Here is a 15512-nt window from a genome sequence, read left to right on the forward strand (position 1 = left end):
CCACCCCCCCCCCCCCCCCCCCCGCTACCTCTCCACAACCTCCTTTCAGATAGTTATAGACACTGATAGCACTGATAGGGTGTCCCCCCAGCCTTCTTTTCTCTAGGCTGAACAAACCCAGATCCCTCAGCCTCTCCTCATAAGACTTATTCTCCAGACCCATTACCAGCTTCTTTGTCTGGACTTGCTTCAGAACCTCAATGTCTTTTTTGTGGCAAGAGGCCCAAAACTGGACACGGTACTTGAGGTGGGGCCTTACCAGTGCTGAGTAAAGGGGGACAATTACCTCCCAAGTCCTACTCACCATGCTGTTCCTGATACAGGCCAGAATGCTGTTGGCCTTCTTGGCCATCTGGGCACACTGCTGGCTCATGTTCAGCTAGCAGTCAACCAACACCCCTGGGTCCTTTTCTGCCAGGCAGCTCTCCAGCCATTCTTCCCCAAACCTGTAGTGCTGCATGGGGTTGTTGTGACCCAAGTGCAGGACCCTTATTGAACTTCATCCTGTTGCCCTCAGCCCATTGATCCAGCCTGTCCAGACCCCTCTTCAAAGCCTTTCTACCATCCAGCAGGTCGACACTTCCACCTAACTTGGTGTTGTCTGCAAACTTACCGAGGGTTCACTTGATCCCCTTGTCCAGATCATCGATAAAGATGTTAAAGAGAACCAGCCCCAATACCAAGCCCTGGGGGACACCACTTGTGACCAGCCACCAACTGGATTTAACTCCGTTCACCATCACTCTCTGGGCCTGGCCCTCCAGCCGGTTTTCCAATCAAAGCTGAAGATGACAAATTTTGGATATATGTTGTCCACACTGGGTTGATTCTACTGAAAAGAAATGATCACAGCAGTATATTTTGTGTGTGACAATGTATGAAGTTGAGCACACAAAGCATTAAAAAACAAATATGGGCATTTATAAAGAAATGTTTTCATTTTATAGATGCTCAAAATTTAGATGATCAAAATTTACAGAGGTTTGTTGTGTTTTCCTTAAAAGAATAAGCCAATTGTTGATCCCACACACCCATACATAGTTTTCTAAGCCTTCTTTATAGAATGAGTTATTTTATTGATCAGGAACCTGCAGTCTGGGTGCTCAGTGGAAAGCCTTAATGAAACACTTATCTTAGAAAAAGATTAGTAATATGGCCAGTGAAACCAATTTTCTTGAGTTTATTCTCCTAATCTATTTTACATTATTTCCCAGGGGTATCATGAACTTCACAGACACACGGCTTTGTGCAAATAATCAATTATATGGCAGAATCTCATAAGTTTGAGAATTGCTCTGTAACAGTTAGCCACCTTTCTAAATGAACAGTTTTCTCTTTAAAATAGGCAAACCTAGTATAACTAGACAGTAAAGGACCCAGTAATGTCATTTGTAAAAAAAAAAAAAAAGGGAAAAAAGGGGGTCTATAGGAAAGATGAGGAGGGATTCTTTGTCAAGGAGTGTACTGATAGGATGACAGGTAATGGTTTTAAACTGAAAGAGGGTATATTTAGATTAGATATGAGGAAGAATTTCTTTACTGTGAGGGTGGTGAGACAGTGGAACAGGTTGCCCAGAGAAGTTGTGGGTGCCCCATCTGTGGAAGTGTTCAAGGCCAGGCTGGATGGAGCGTTGATTAATGTGGTCTAGTGCGAGGTGTTCCTGTCTATGGCAGGGGGCTTGGTAAGGTCCCTTCCAATCCAATCCATTCTATGATTCTATGATATGCTGCACAAAGAATATCTCCCCAGAAGTGTATACTTATCACAAAGTGTTACTTGTTCTTCATCATATAAAACTTCTCAGGGTTGTGCACCTCTGGAAGTGCCACCTTCTGACACACCACAAATACTGTGAAGCAAGAAAAGGATGGAGATTATCACAACTCAGTGGCTAACTGTGGCAACAAAGGGCACAGACTCCACCAAGTGATGAAACGAAGACCTTTAATGTTTCAGTTTTGCAGCATATATAGTTTCCATCTTTTGATTACGAGCCATGCTCTCTATAGAGATAGGTTGTGGGTGAATGTCCACGCACCATTGTGAGCAATACAATTGGCTATATGTAATTGTTCATGCTCCTAGGCTAACCAAACATTACTATCTGCTTTTCCTACCTTGCTATCTGTTTTTTGTACTGCCTTGCTAGATTTCATGCCACACAGATAATACCATATAAATACATTGTTTTACTGTTCCCATGGCTTCCTTCCCACCAGTGCTGAACATCTGTTGAACTCCCACAGAGCAGCGCATCCCTGGCTTCTCCATTCTCCACAGCTAACATGACCTTCTGTGTTAAGGTGATGGGTCCACATTAGCCATACACATATGCAACTGAATGCAGGCTTTTTTTCTATTTTTCTCCAGCAGGATTACAAATGACTAAATGATTGCAGATGACACAAAACTGGGAGGAGTGGCTGATATGTCACAGTATCATGCTGCAATTCAAAGGGACCTTGACAGGCTAGAGAAATGGGTTCACAGGAACCCCATGAATGTCAATAAGGGGAAGTTCGAAGTCCTGCAATGTCAATAAGGGGAAGTTCGAAGTCCTGCACAAATAACAACTCCGGGCATCAATATATGCTGGAGGCCTCCCAATTGGAAAGCAGCTTAGCAAAAAAGGACCTGGTATTCATGGTGGATATTAAGTTGAAGAAAAGCCAGCAATGTACCTTTGCAGCAAAGAAGGTGAATGGTATCCTGGGATGCATTAGACAAAACATTGCCAGCAGATCCAGGGTGGTGGTTCTTCTCCTCTAATCAGCACTGATGAGACCCCACTTAGAGTATTCAGTTCGAGGGTCCCTAGCATAAAAGAGACATGGACATATTGGAGACAGTCTAAGGGCCACAAGGATGACTGAGGGACTGGATCATCTCTGTTCAGCCTGGAGAAGGCAAGGCTTGGGGGAATTTCATAAGTGTATATGAATACCTGAAGGGAGGGTGCAAAGAAGACAAAGACAGGGTTCTGTCACAGGTACCCAGTGCCAGGACAAGATGCAATGGGCACAAACTAAACACAGGAGGTTCCTTCTGAACATCAGGTAACACTTTTTTACTCTGAAGGGGACTAGCACAGGCTGCCCAGAGTAGCTGTGGAATGTTCTTCCTTGGAGATATTCAAAAGCACCTGGACACCAACCTGAACACCTGGCTCCAAGTGGCTCTACCTGAAAAGGGAGATTAGCCCAGATGAATTCTGGAGGTCCCTTCCAACCTCAACCATCCTGTGATTCTGTGGTTCTGTGAAAAATCTAGTCACCTTTCTGTTAGATGAGGCTACAGGATGTACTGTAGAGAAGATCATGACCAGATTTAACCTGGGTCAGAAGAAACTTTTCTCATTGAGCCTAATTTACTTTGGTCAAACTCTTACGTTGATTTTCTTTTCATCACCAGAATAAGCTTCTCTACATCTCAGTGCAATTCTGCTACAACAGTGATGTTTAGGGTACTTGATTATAGCAAAAGACAAGCTTTTAGCTATAAATCTCAGATAAGACACTGTGGGACCTTGAGGCAAACTTTAGCTCATAGAAAGAGTGTTGTTGAGAGATTGGCTCATATAGTCTGTGCATTGGCTGAAGGGACTTAGATCTGCAGGGGTGTCTGCAGCCCAGGATGTCCCTCTTGTTTATTCATTTTGATGCCTAATAGACTCAAGAAAATGGGTTTGCCCAATAGCCCATTGTATGCGATAATCGCCATACTCACATACTATAGAAATGTACTGTATGATAATTGTCTAGATAACTTTTAGCTTGCTGTTGAATCTAGTAGTGCCTGGATCCTTGTCTTCCTTTCATTCATTGATGAGTCAATGGATAAAATCTCCTGAATGTCTAACTCAATCTCTATCCTCATCTCTCTAGAAATTCTTTTTTCTGAATGGTTCCCAGTGCTATTTTCAATGCTTGAGGATTTCTGCCTGTATTTCTGACGCAGCCTAAACCCCCACTCATGTATCTTTAAAAGCTTCTAATCTCTCTCTGGATGTTACAGTGAGCTGTTTCTTCCCTCTTCATGCCCATGCTGTTTTATTTTCCCCTCTATTTTGTCTCTGGGAAGCAGAAGTTGAAGGCTATTTCAGATTTCTTGGTCATTTTTCCTTGCCTTCCAGGATCTTTCCACATTCCATTAACTCATTGTCTATATTATTTTTCTAAAATCCATCTTTTACACTACAACATACTTGCTAAAATATATTCAGTGGTATACACTGCCATCCATCCAGTGATGGATTAGATAGTGCTTGACCGTCTAAGTCAATATGTCTTCACATTTCTTAGTCATCTCTTCCCCTTGATTAGACTTGACTCCTCCATGCCAGAAGAAATACATTACTTTTTGCTTAGAGCACTCCAGCTAAAGTAAGTTTTGTGACTCCATTTTATGTCACTCTGAACCTGTCAGACATGGAAGACACTTCATCCTCCAATACCCACATCGAATTCAAGCTCCTTACTTTTATGTATTGTTTTGTAACTTGCCTTGGATGAAGTACCTGTTGCCTCCCAAACTCTCATCCCTTTTTCCAAATTACTGGGTTCTGTATGTATCCAGTGTTTGAAATAGTATCTCACTTTCTGTGGATCAAGTACCAACATGCCTTTCAGATCCTTTTTTTATAATCCACTTCTTTTGCTCATCCTTTTATTAGTGTTAATTTTTGAGTAAGCTACCCACTTGTATACTTCTTTTTAAACTTTCTGTGCCTAGAATATAAATTTCAGAAGATGTGATAAACTTTAAAGTATTTATTTTGAGCATGTGGAGCTACACAATGGTAAGCCATCCAAAAAATGTACTTATGGCCAGTTTAAAACCCGAACTCTACCCTCTGGATTTGTTACTCTCATTCTGAGTTAAACCTTCCTTTCCATCAGACCAGTTTTTACTTCCCTGCTGGCAGTGACAGCAAACGTCCTGCCTGTCAGCCTTAAACATTTTATATGTACTTTCAGGCTTTCAGTAAGACAGACAGTGAATCTTGCTGGGATTCTATCTAAGCCCCATGGAATAGCCTATCCATTATAATTTTCCAGTTCACTACAAACTGTAGCTCAAATGTATATCACAACTTAGATATTAGTTTTTTTCATCTTGTATGAGAAAACCATAACATATGCAAAACTCAATAATACCCATGTAAAAAAAAAATCCCTTTTTTTTCTCTTTTTTTTTTTTTTTTCTTTTTTCCCTTCTTTATTTTTTTCTTTTTTCCTGGAGGTGTTTTCTTTGCCACTTTGTAAAGAGGATTGAATGTGATCCTTGAGGCATCATGTGCAGCCTTCCAAAAAGAAAAGCTGAAAAACAAATTGGACAAGCATTAAGAACTGCAAGTAAAGCAATTCAGTTACACAATGGTGTAATGGTATGTCACAAGGTTGAATAATGAAGGACCTGCTTCTGAGTGTCTTAGTCAAATCAGGGATTGCAATAAAGTTCACAAGGGATTTAATAATTAAATCATGGGGTTTTATGTGTTATTTATGGATTTCGTTGATATAATAAATGTGGTACCTCGTGGAATACAGACTTTGCAGTGACAGGCAAAGCTAGGTGCCTAATTTGGAAATATTATAGTATAAAGATAATGCAGTTATCATGTCTGATAGCCGTCGGTTCTTCTGCAAATACACAACTTTTCTTGAGCCGCTTGGGCTGCATCTCTTAAAACTCTAGATACAAGCAGATTCACTGCATTGGTTAGGTAAGGCTAGGTCATTAACTCAGGCTGGCATACTTAAGGGCAAAGGAACATCACTGGGCCTTTTTTACATATCTGTTTGAGAAGGAAACACAGCAGAGTAAAGAATAATCTTGGGAAGTAGGACAAAAACCAAATCCCCAGTATTGTCAGAAAATTATGAAGAATTAGAGTGGTTTGAATATGAAATGGTTCACCACAGTGAGTGTGCACGTATGTGATCTGGAGAAGTTATTACACGGCTGGCAAAAAAGCCTTTCCCTCCGGAAAAAAAAGGATAATAGGGCAAAAAAAATCTTGCTTTGTCTTGTTTTTTCCTCTTGAGAACAGCTACTTTTGCGTCATAATTGAAAGATGTTTAAAAATTCTTATCAGCTTTAAAGTTAAATATTTTAATTTCAATTTTAGGTTTCAAGAATTTGACTTGTTCAGAATAGACTTACTGGAAAGTCATTTGGGATTTGCTTTTTAAAGCAACAATTTTTAAAATTCTTCTAAGTGCTGCAAATTCTACAAGAGAAAGCATCACATTATCATGTGAAAATCAGTCTTGGCCTTTACAAAGCTTTCACACCTTTGCAGATCCTATAAAGAACAGCTTCTTCACTCTGTAAAGGTATGTCATTGCATTTTTTAGCTCCCTGTCTTTTCATTGCTGTATCATTTTAAAAAGTCAAAAAAAATAGTTTTATATTACTATGCAAAACCGCACATGTATATGTGATGGCAAATGTGTATTTAAGGATCTGGGATCTGAAGAGATCTATCTGAAGAGATTGAGGAAAACACATTTGTAAAGGAAAAGGTTTCTAATTCATGCATGTTTATCAATTATTGCATTTAACTGCTTAATGCCAGCTTTCTGAAACAAATTGCATTTATACCATCCTGATAGCTACTTAATTGTGCATGAATAATGGAAGCCTAAAATCTTCAAGCAAAGCTGTGACTTCAGAATTGAATTATAAGCTGAAGGCTTTTTTTTTCAACATCAGAGTCTTAGTTTTGAGTAATGGTGAATATTCTGCTCAAATGGTCAAAGGGTCTCACTGTGGGAAGTTCTGAGGCTATTTTTCAAAAGATAACTGCCACTACCTTTTTTGTAAAAAGGTGAAAATTTACCTTTTTTTTCCTTGCAAAGTTCACTTGCATAGTGCTGCACAACACAATGTTACAGATTGGAAACGGAGCTGCAAGCAGCTGTAGTTCTAGGAAAAGTAAGGAATTCTTTATGTACATATGTATGAGTCTGTCCACATTTTTAGCTAAAGGCTTGCAGTATAAAGCATGCCAAATAGTCCCTTCAGACAAACTGGTTAGAAGGAGTACGTGTACGAGCAGGTCGAAGGCTGGCAAGTGCATGTCCGCAGTGCCATCTGGTGCCAGTGGTCATGCCCCTGCCTCCTCCCTGCCGCAGGGTCTTCAACGGGTCACACCCGAGTTGGAGTTTCCTTCCCTTCAGTTCCTGCAGTTGGTATTAACCTACCAATAGCTCTTATGAACAAAGAAACCTCACTGGAATGGTGTTTTGCTTTTAACCGTTTCACAGACTCTACATGTAAAACAGGAATGTTGTGATGACTTTGTGTGAAACAAACACAAGAAATGCAAGTGTATTCCTCTGAATGGTGACCATATTGGGTTCTTCTCTTTCGGTACATCAGCATGAGTAATGACAGTCCTGTGTTCCTCCAGTCTCACTGGCATAATTCCCTCAATTTCTATTCCTAATCTGACATAGTAATGACCTAATCAAAACTGCATGGGCAAAAACCTAATATAATCTAGCCAGCATAGTTCTAAGTCCCCTTCCTCACACCTAGGGATTTTGGTCAGGCTGCTCAGAGCAAAGAGGAAGGAAATGTGTAATACCACAATCCAATCAGTAGACAAGGCACATACAGTCATCCTGTGACTCAAAAGACACTTACTTATTCCAAAGTTTTCCAAAGTAAAACTACAATGTGTTCAACTGTAGTGCATCTCTGTTACCCCTGAGGCTGCCAGTGGCTACAAGTGCTCCAACCCAGACTATTTGAATCTTCAATAATCAGGTTAGTTCTTGAATCTTCAATAGTCAGGTTAGTTCACGCCATTCTCTGAGAAGTGTCAGTATTTAATCTACCCAGTGATCCTCTGATAAGTTTTTAAGAGTGTATTGCTTTGAAATCAGTATTTATGCTGTGAGGAAAAAAGAAATTAAACCCAAACTGTATGCGTAACATGGTCTTTTCAAAAACAAGGGCAATGTTTCATTTCCACAATGGCCTGCTGGAATCCACAGACACTCAGCAACCACTATACTGTCATGGGGTGAGATAAGAATTCGGAGATTCATGGCCTTAACCATTCATCTTGAATCTATATGGACAAAAGCTTGCAGTTAAAAATTTGCATTGTTAATACTTGATGTATTCAAGTCCCTGTTCTCTAGAGTATAATGGACTCATACTTTATACTGTTACATATATTTAATCAGTTTAACAAAGCAAATATATATTGAACTGAGCTTGGAAGGTTATTAGTCCAGAAAATTTTCTGTACGACATGACAAATCTTTTACGGAGTTCCTAATTGGGCCTGTTTTGTGTCAGTTCAGATGTTCAGCACTTTCAAAAATGAAGGTATTTAAATGCAGAGTTTAACCACTGCACATGCAGTGCTCTTTACTACTTCACATAGGCTAGCTTTAAACTCTCCATTTGTACATGACTTCAATATACTAATTTGATAGACAGACATTTTTATGGAAAATAGCCAAAATACATTTGTACTTAAACAAGTGAGATGAGTTTATACTCTACTTTTTAGTTAAGAATCCCTCTGACTTTGGGCAGTCTGGTTTGGGGTCCATTTCCTTAGTTTGTGGCCAGATCTTGTTCAAACACATATAGTCCTACCCAGGTTAATGCTTATGATTTTGTAGCCAGGAAAAGCATACAGCCTGCTTGAAATAGTGAAATCACTAAAATGAATTGTAACATTGTGATATGACTAGGCAGGCCTCATTCTTGATATTGAATTGAACGACTGAGTGGCTTTCTGGTCTTCTATGCCTCTCTTTGTCCGATTCATCTAATTGGGGCAGCAGGGACTTTCCAATACTCTGCTTACATGTGTGCAATCTAAGGTAGACGTCCACCTTTCATCTTCTGGAGAAAATGACACCTCCAGTGAGAGTCTTTCCATCGTAATACGGAGACCTAAGGCTAAGGGATGCTGCACAGTCTTGCTATTGCCTTCTCACTGAAGGGAAGGTGCTGCATTTATGTCTGTCAGTTCTGGTATCCAGACTTCTATTGGCAATGGTAATGAGTCACACGTTAGCTTTTCCTTGCCTGTTGGCCTGAGCTGTCTTTAGAAGGAGACATGGGTACACAGGGAAATAATGCAAAACATCATCTTCTTTTGACATCAAGTTGGGAACTGACAGTTATATGTGGGAAACTGAACTGTTAATGCACTCCTGCCACAGTGATATAATTCCAGCCTAACACAGGCAGGATAAAGTGTGTTTTTTTCCTTTATTGACCAAAAAAAAAAAAAAAAAAAAAAAAAAAAAATTCCCATGCAGGAGAGTGGTCAAGGACCCAGGAGAAGATCATTCCTCCCAGACATTTGTTCAACCCCATCTTATAAGGAAGTTTGTCCAAGTGGTTTTTTTCCTTTATTGAACAAAAAAAAAAAAAAAAAAAGAAAAAAGAAAAAAGAAGCTTAAATTATACTTAAGATTGTTTGCCAAACCAGAAAAGGACCATGATTAAGTTAAACTAGTTCCACTTTAAAGGCTGTAGTCTAAGTGTGTTTGAAGGTATTTGATACATCTGAAGGTAAGTTATTTTGCTGTCATGTTTATCAGTTGAGCAAGTCTTGTAACACTTGTTTTCTTTCATAGGTGACACTACCGTATGACTTTCTTCGCGTGAGACACTACTTGAAATATTTTGATAAAATGAGATGCTTGCGGAAACGATCAGCAGTGTCATTCTTAGGAGTCCTTGTCATTTGCTTGCTGTTTATGAACTTGTACATTGAAGACGGTTATGTTTTGGTAAGTTTCTTAGTTGGAAGCAATTATCCTGGAACAACAGAACAGGACACATTGCTAGTTAAGCAGTAAAGTTCATAGTTCCTGCAATTTCCCCTGTTACTGTACCATTAAAAGTGAAGTATCCTCACAATGTGTCCTTTGTGATGTAGCCATCTTATCACAAGGTTTGTCAGTAAGATCCTAACACTCCTTTTCATAGAAGTAAAATATGTCATTGTTTATTGGAAGTATGGGAGGTAATGAATGCAGCAAAACATGGAGACATCTCAGTCAGATATCTTTCTTTGATTCAAAACAACCCCTTTGTTTTCCATACTTCTGGATTTCCCTCATTTTTTAGATTGAAAACCATCTGCAACTGAAATATTCATGTGATCTAGGGGCTCCTTTTTCAGTCCACAATACAAATCTCACCTGTGAATACTGTATTAAACAATATTACAGAAGTACAATTAGAGAAGAGAACTTACACTAATTCCATATACTTCACGCTCCTTTCATTAATAATTTCTTTTTAGTGACTTTATTCTGTGGTCTTTTTCATTTCACACATCCCAGATTTGAGTCTGGCAGGTTTACTGATTCGATGATTCTATGATTCTATTACACCTAGTGTAAGTTTATGACTGTGAAAAAGATTTATTGAAAGATCTGCGTTAGGAATTTCAACAAGTAAGCTACTGACAATGTAACCTTAACTCTACAATTCATATGTGACTTATGGGTGTCTCAGTGGTGAATGTCAAATAAACTCTAAAGACTTGATTAATGGATTGAATTACCAGTTTGCCTGAGGCTGGACTGGACCCAGTAAAAGAACAGGAGTTTAATAACTGGAGCTAGCAAATGGTAAAATGAATAAACTGAATATGTAACATTGTGAAATGATTAGAGAGTCCTCTTCCTTGAACTTGAATTGAACTACTGAGTAGTTTTCTGATCCTCTATGCCACCCTTCTTTGTCTGATTTGTCTAATTGGGACAGTATGGGGTTTCCAATATTCTGAAAGGTGAAGTCCAATCTAAGTTGGATCTGAAAAAAGAACATCATAGTATGAAAAATGTGCAATACATAAATAGTAAAATCCTGACATGAATTTAACAAAACTGTAGATAACTTACTAGCCATTTTAAATTAAAAATTATACTTGTAACATTACTTATAAAAATATTGTAAATATTGTAAATACTATTAAGACCATGCTACTACTTTTTAATAATTGAAAAGATAACTCATGCTTCTAGCATGTTACTCCATTACAGACATATTGCTTTAACAGTACTTACAATAAGGTTTCGCACTATGTTTTATTTATTCATCATTTCTTGGTTGTGATTGAATTTGACCTGGCTTATCACATATTTTTTTCCCAATGGTATTTTCCCTGATGCTTCTTCTGCTTCCACTAATTGCTTCAAAGTCCACCAGATGTTTCTGAAAAAGTGCTTTTATTATCACTGCTAATGGTGTTCCTCTTGGTTTGTTCTCGGAATATTTTCCTGTCCTATTTGCCAGCTCCCCAGATGGCTCCATGTCTTATTCCTAATTTGCTCTTTCCCCCCCCCTTTTTTAGAAAGTCACTCTCTTTCATGGCTTCTCTCATCACAGTTCTGGCATGTTTGCATGCATGTAGCTCCCAGCCAAGTCTCTTGCCAAGTCTCCTGACAGTTCTCTCAGATCTCTTGATACCTTTATGGGCCATCAAGTAGTTTTCAAATGTGTTAGGCTGTTGACTTTTCAGTTTATTTATTTATTTTTATTTTCAACTTTCCTGAATATGTCTGACAGCTCCGCTAACTTGTCTGGTGTGTTTTCTCTGCTGAGGAAAAGATGAGCAGTTTCAGCACTGGTGGTGAGGAGAGATACACCTGGGGGTAGCTTTCAAAGACAGCAGGTAAACCAGTTTCCCCCAGGAAATGGGAATCTGATAAACCTCAGAGTCCTACTTTCCAATTGTAGCAAGTCTCCTGCTGGAGTATCTCCTGAAGGTAACTGATAGAGGAAAGCAACTGACCTTGAGTTTCCCTTCCCAGTCTCAGGCAGCAGGCTGTGCAAGGGGATGAGGGGGCTGGTATCTCTTTCACCAGATTGTAAGATGAGTGGCCTTTTTCAGGACATTAGAATATCAAAGTGAGAGTCATTGTGGCAAATCTTAAGAAGGGAGAGGAGAACTTTTCGCTCAGAGACTCTCACATGTCTGAAGAATCCCTTCACTTTTTTTCTGCAGGGTATTTGCTATGGAAATGGAAAGTAATGGCCCACCTGGGAAAAGTTCTTGTCATGGTTTCAGCTATATTTACCAAAAGCAGACCGACAGATAGTCCTCCCCTCCTCCCCTCCCTCAAAAGAGGGGAGAGAAAGAAATAAGGAGAATTAGAAGTTTAGAATGAACTAAACAACTTCCATAAGAAAATTAATATTAAAATAAAAAAGAGGAAAACAATGAAGTAGATACAATATATACGAAACCGTATCAAGCTCTCAGGATGATGTCACTGTCAGGCACTGGGGAAGTCCCAGACTGGACTCAGCGATGGATGGGAACTGGGTTCCAGCTCTGGAGTCAGGAACACACAGATCAGGATCAAAGGCAGCTGAACAGACAGAGTCCTCTTTGGATGTTGGCCACTGAAGAAAGAGAGTTGACCTTTTGATCCCTCAACTTTTATACTGAGCATGGGTCAGGTGGGATGGAATACCCCAGTTGGTCAGGTTTGAGTCACCTGTCTTGTCCACTCCTCCCCACAGGTGTGGGGGAGCTTTTTCTATTTCCACTTTTTCTATTCCCGACCCTCTAACGGGGCAAATAACGAAACTGGCTGACCTTGCTTGTTATAGCAATAAGTATAAGTCTATTTCCACTTTTTCTATTCCCGACCCTCTAACGGGGCAAATAACGAAACTGGCTGACCTTGCTTGTTATAGCAATAAGTATAAGCAAGGGCCTCTCTGCATACCATTCCTTGGCCCATAGCACAAACATTGGTCTTATCACTCTGAGAATGAGCAGTTTTCTCCACAATAGGCTGTTAATTTCAGAGAGTTAGAGGAGGCCTAGCTAAAATGTAAAATTACTAAACAGAAAGTTGGTTCTGTTGTACTTCAAACCGGGACAGTGCTTAAGTATGTTTAATAGGGGATATACAAAGCTGACGCATGTGTCAGCAGAGCAGTTGAAGGTGCTTTGTCTGCAGCATGTGAAACACATTGGATCAAATATTAGAAGACATACTGAATTAATATAAACAAATATTGCAATTTATGCAGCAATTTTTTGTACATATTCTGAATTGTTAACTAAAGCATAAGGGAAGCATGCCTCCCACATTCTTCTATGAATACTAATCATTATTTTGGGCACTATGAAAACAATAGTACTATTGTAGTTGACACAGCATCCTCAGCAAAGCAGACTATCTCTATAAAGAATGAAGAACTCCTGGCACTTCTTCCCATGGCACCCACAGCCATGGCACCTCCCAAGCTCCAGCAAATAAGTTAGATGTAACAGATGAAAGCAAGAACCATCATAAAAAAAAAATTCAATACAACTAAAGGGAGTTAATCAAGCTCTTCGGCTTCACTGACCTCTGCATAAGAGTCAAAGGTAGAAGAAACAGATTTCAAATTTGTGGAAAAATCCATATTTAGTTTTGCTTTTCATTCAACAAATGAATGAAAATGACAACAGTTTAAAAAAAATTAGGCACTTCTTGAAAGGTAGTTCTTAAAGAGGGGAAAAGAAAGGAAAAATTTTATTTTGCTTCTTTTGCTTGTTAAAATCAAAACATTTGGTTTGGACTTTCTTTGTTTCTAAACATTTTAAATTTTTTTATGTAGAAAAACCTCAGCAGAATGGGTTTCCATTCCAAAACCTTCTTATGAAACAAAGAATTTTGGTGCTCCATTCTGGAACCAATGACATGTGATGTTTTGACATTAAAGAAAGGCTGAGTTTGTAAAAAGAAAGTTTTTGGACCAGCCTTTTGTTTTTTGTTGGTTTTTTTTTTTTTTTTTAGTTGACAATTTTCATTAAAATCTCCCAAAGTTTTGGTGCATTCTCTTCCTAGCTCACTGAGTTATATTTTAATCTAAAATCTGATCAACATAAACCTTCCGTTCATAACTTATGAGCAAAGGCAAAGTAGCATAGTGCTTAGAAAGAAATTACTGGAGAGACATTGCAATCAAGAGAGCACAACAGTGCAGGTAGATGCCCCTGGATGGCCACCAAAGATCAAAGTGGATTATTTACTACTTCTATGAAAGAGAAATAATGAAATTAAAATGAACCTGGGACTGTTTTACAGAAATATTTCTTTGTGCTATAAAATACAACTTTAACACATTTTTAAATATTTATGCCATTGAATATGATTGCTGTTTACTGTTTCTGTGGTCGTTCTTGTTAGCTGTAGTACTAACACTGCAAAATGCTCCCATTTAATAACAGATCAGGAAGTTTTTAGTGCATTAGCATACTGTATATATCAGAGGAAATGAACTCATTCATACACTGGCCTGTCATCAGGCTAGAATCAAGTGTAAATTAAATAAGCATTCCTACCTTTAAATTCAGTCTCATTACACTACAATCTGTTAGATATTTTCCCTGTTCTTAAGGTCTAAGATACAGAATTTCCCTGAAACCCAACTGAGCCTATGGAAAGGGCTCTGCTGATGAAGCCAAGCCATTCCTTCCCTTGTGGGACTTTACTATGACTTGCGAAGCCTTTAGGAAGAAAAAGACAGGAGAAGGAAGCAGGAGGAAGAAGCATGGTGATAAATTTGCCTTTTTTCTACACCATCAAACAGTGTTCATCAAATCTGGAGAAAGCTTTGGCTGTCTGGATGATTACATGCATTTCTTCTTATCACAAATCTGAGTTGGAGCTACTTAGAAAAGTGGCAAAAGAAGCCAGTTGCCAGGATCTTTTTTTAACCACTGAAAACATTTTAAAAAAATCTCCCCCACTTTTTCATCTATGTAAATTATCTCATCTGTTGCTGATTAATGCTTTCTTATCCCTGTTTTGGATACCATGGCATTTTTTGGCAATAATTTAGTGTTTTCAACCTTTCCAGAGTTTTTGTCCAAAATATTTTTTTTCTTTTCCGTTACCGTAATCTGAAGGGTTATGGTAGATTTTCTGGAGCCAAAAATGTATCATATTCAGTAATGGGTTTTTGAAAAAATGAGGTGACATCTACATGCTTTCACGAAAGCTGACACTGAAAAATGTTATTCTTGGAAACGTGCCTGTCCGTGTTTCCTCTCTGGCTGGCATTCACAAATGTGTTTCTCTCTGTCTCTTTTCCTCTCCTATTCTTTTTGTTTTCTCACTAATAGGAAGGGGACAAGCAATTAATCAGAGAAACAGCCACGCACCAGCTCAACCCAGAACGCTATGTTCACACTTTTAAAGATTTATCTAATTTCTCAGGATCTATAAACATTTCCTATCGCTACCTAGCTGGCACGCCTTTGCCAAGAAAAAGTAAGTAACTGCAATCTGAATGTTATGAAATGAGCTAATTTAAAAATGGGTGAAATCCATATAGTTCCCGTGGTAGTTCTGGGCAAGAGGGGCTGAGTTAAGCAGTGACGATCTCATAGAGATAGTGGGACAGCTATCTCTCTCTGCATAGGCAGTTCCTGGGCAGCTGCTAGGTCAGCTCCAGCAGTGACTGCTCCACAGCCCGGTTACCTTCTGATCAAATGTCTGACTTGTAATCA

General features: G+C 39.0%; 1 protein-coding gene across 1 annotated transcript in view; it reads left to right on the forward strand.

The window, feature by feature from the left end:
- The window catches only part of MGAT4C (MGAT4 family member C), a 192409-nt gene that overhangs the window by 167503 nt on the left and 9394 nt on the right, over nucleotides 1-15512 (forward strand). The window contains exons 3-4 of the mRNA XM_014963309.1: nucleotides 9619-9774; nucleotides 15126-15273. Coding sequence (XP_014818795.1) covers nucleotides 9619-9774; nucleotides 15126-15273 — 304 coding nt within the window. The remainder of the gene's footprint in view (nucleotides 1-9618; nucleotides 9775-15125; nucleotides 15274-15512) is intronic.

This window comes from Calidris pugnax, unplaced genomic scaffold (assembly GCF_001431845.1).
Source record: "Calidris pugnax isolate Ruff unplaced genomic scaffold, ASM143184v1 scaffold44, whole genome shotgun sequence".
Lineage (NCBI taxonomy): Eukaryota > Metazoa > Chordata > Aves > Charadriiformes > Scolopacidae > Calidris > Calidris pugnax.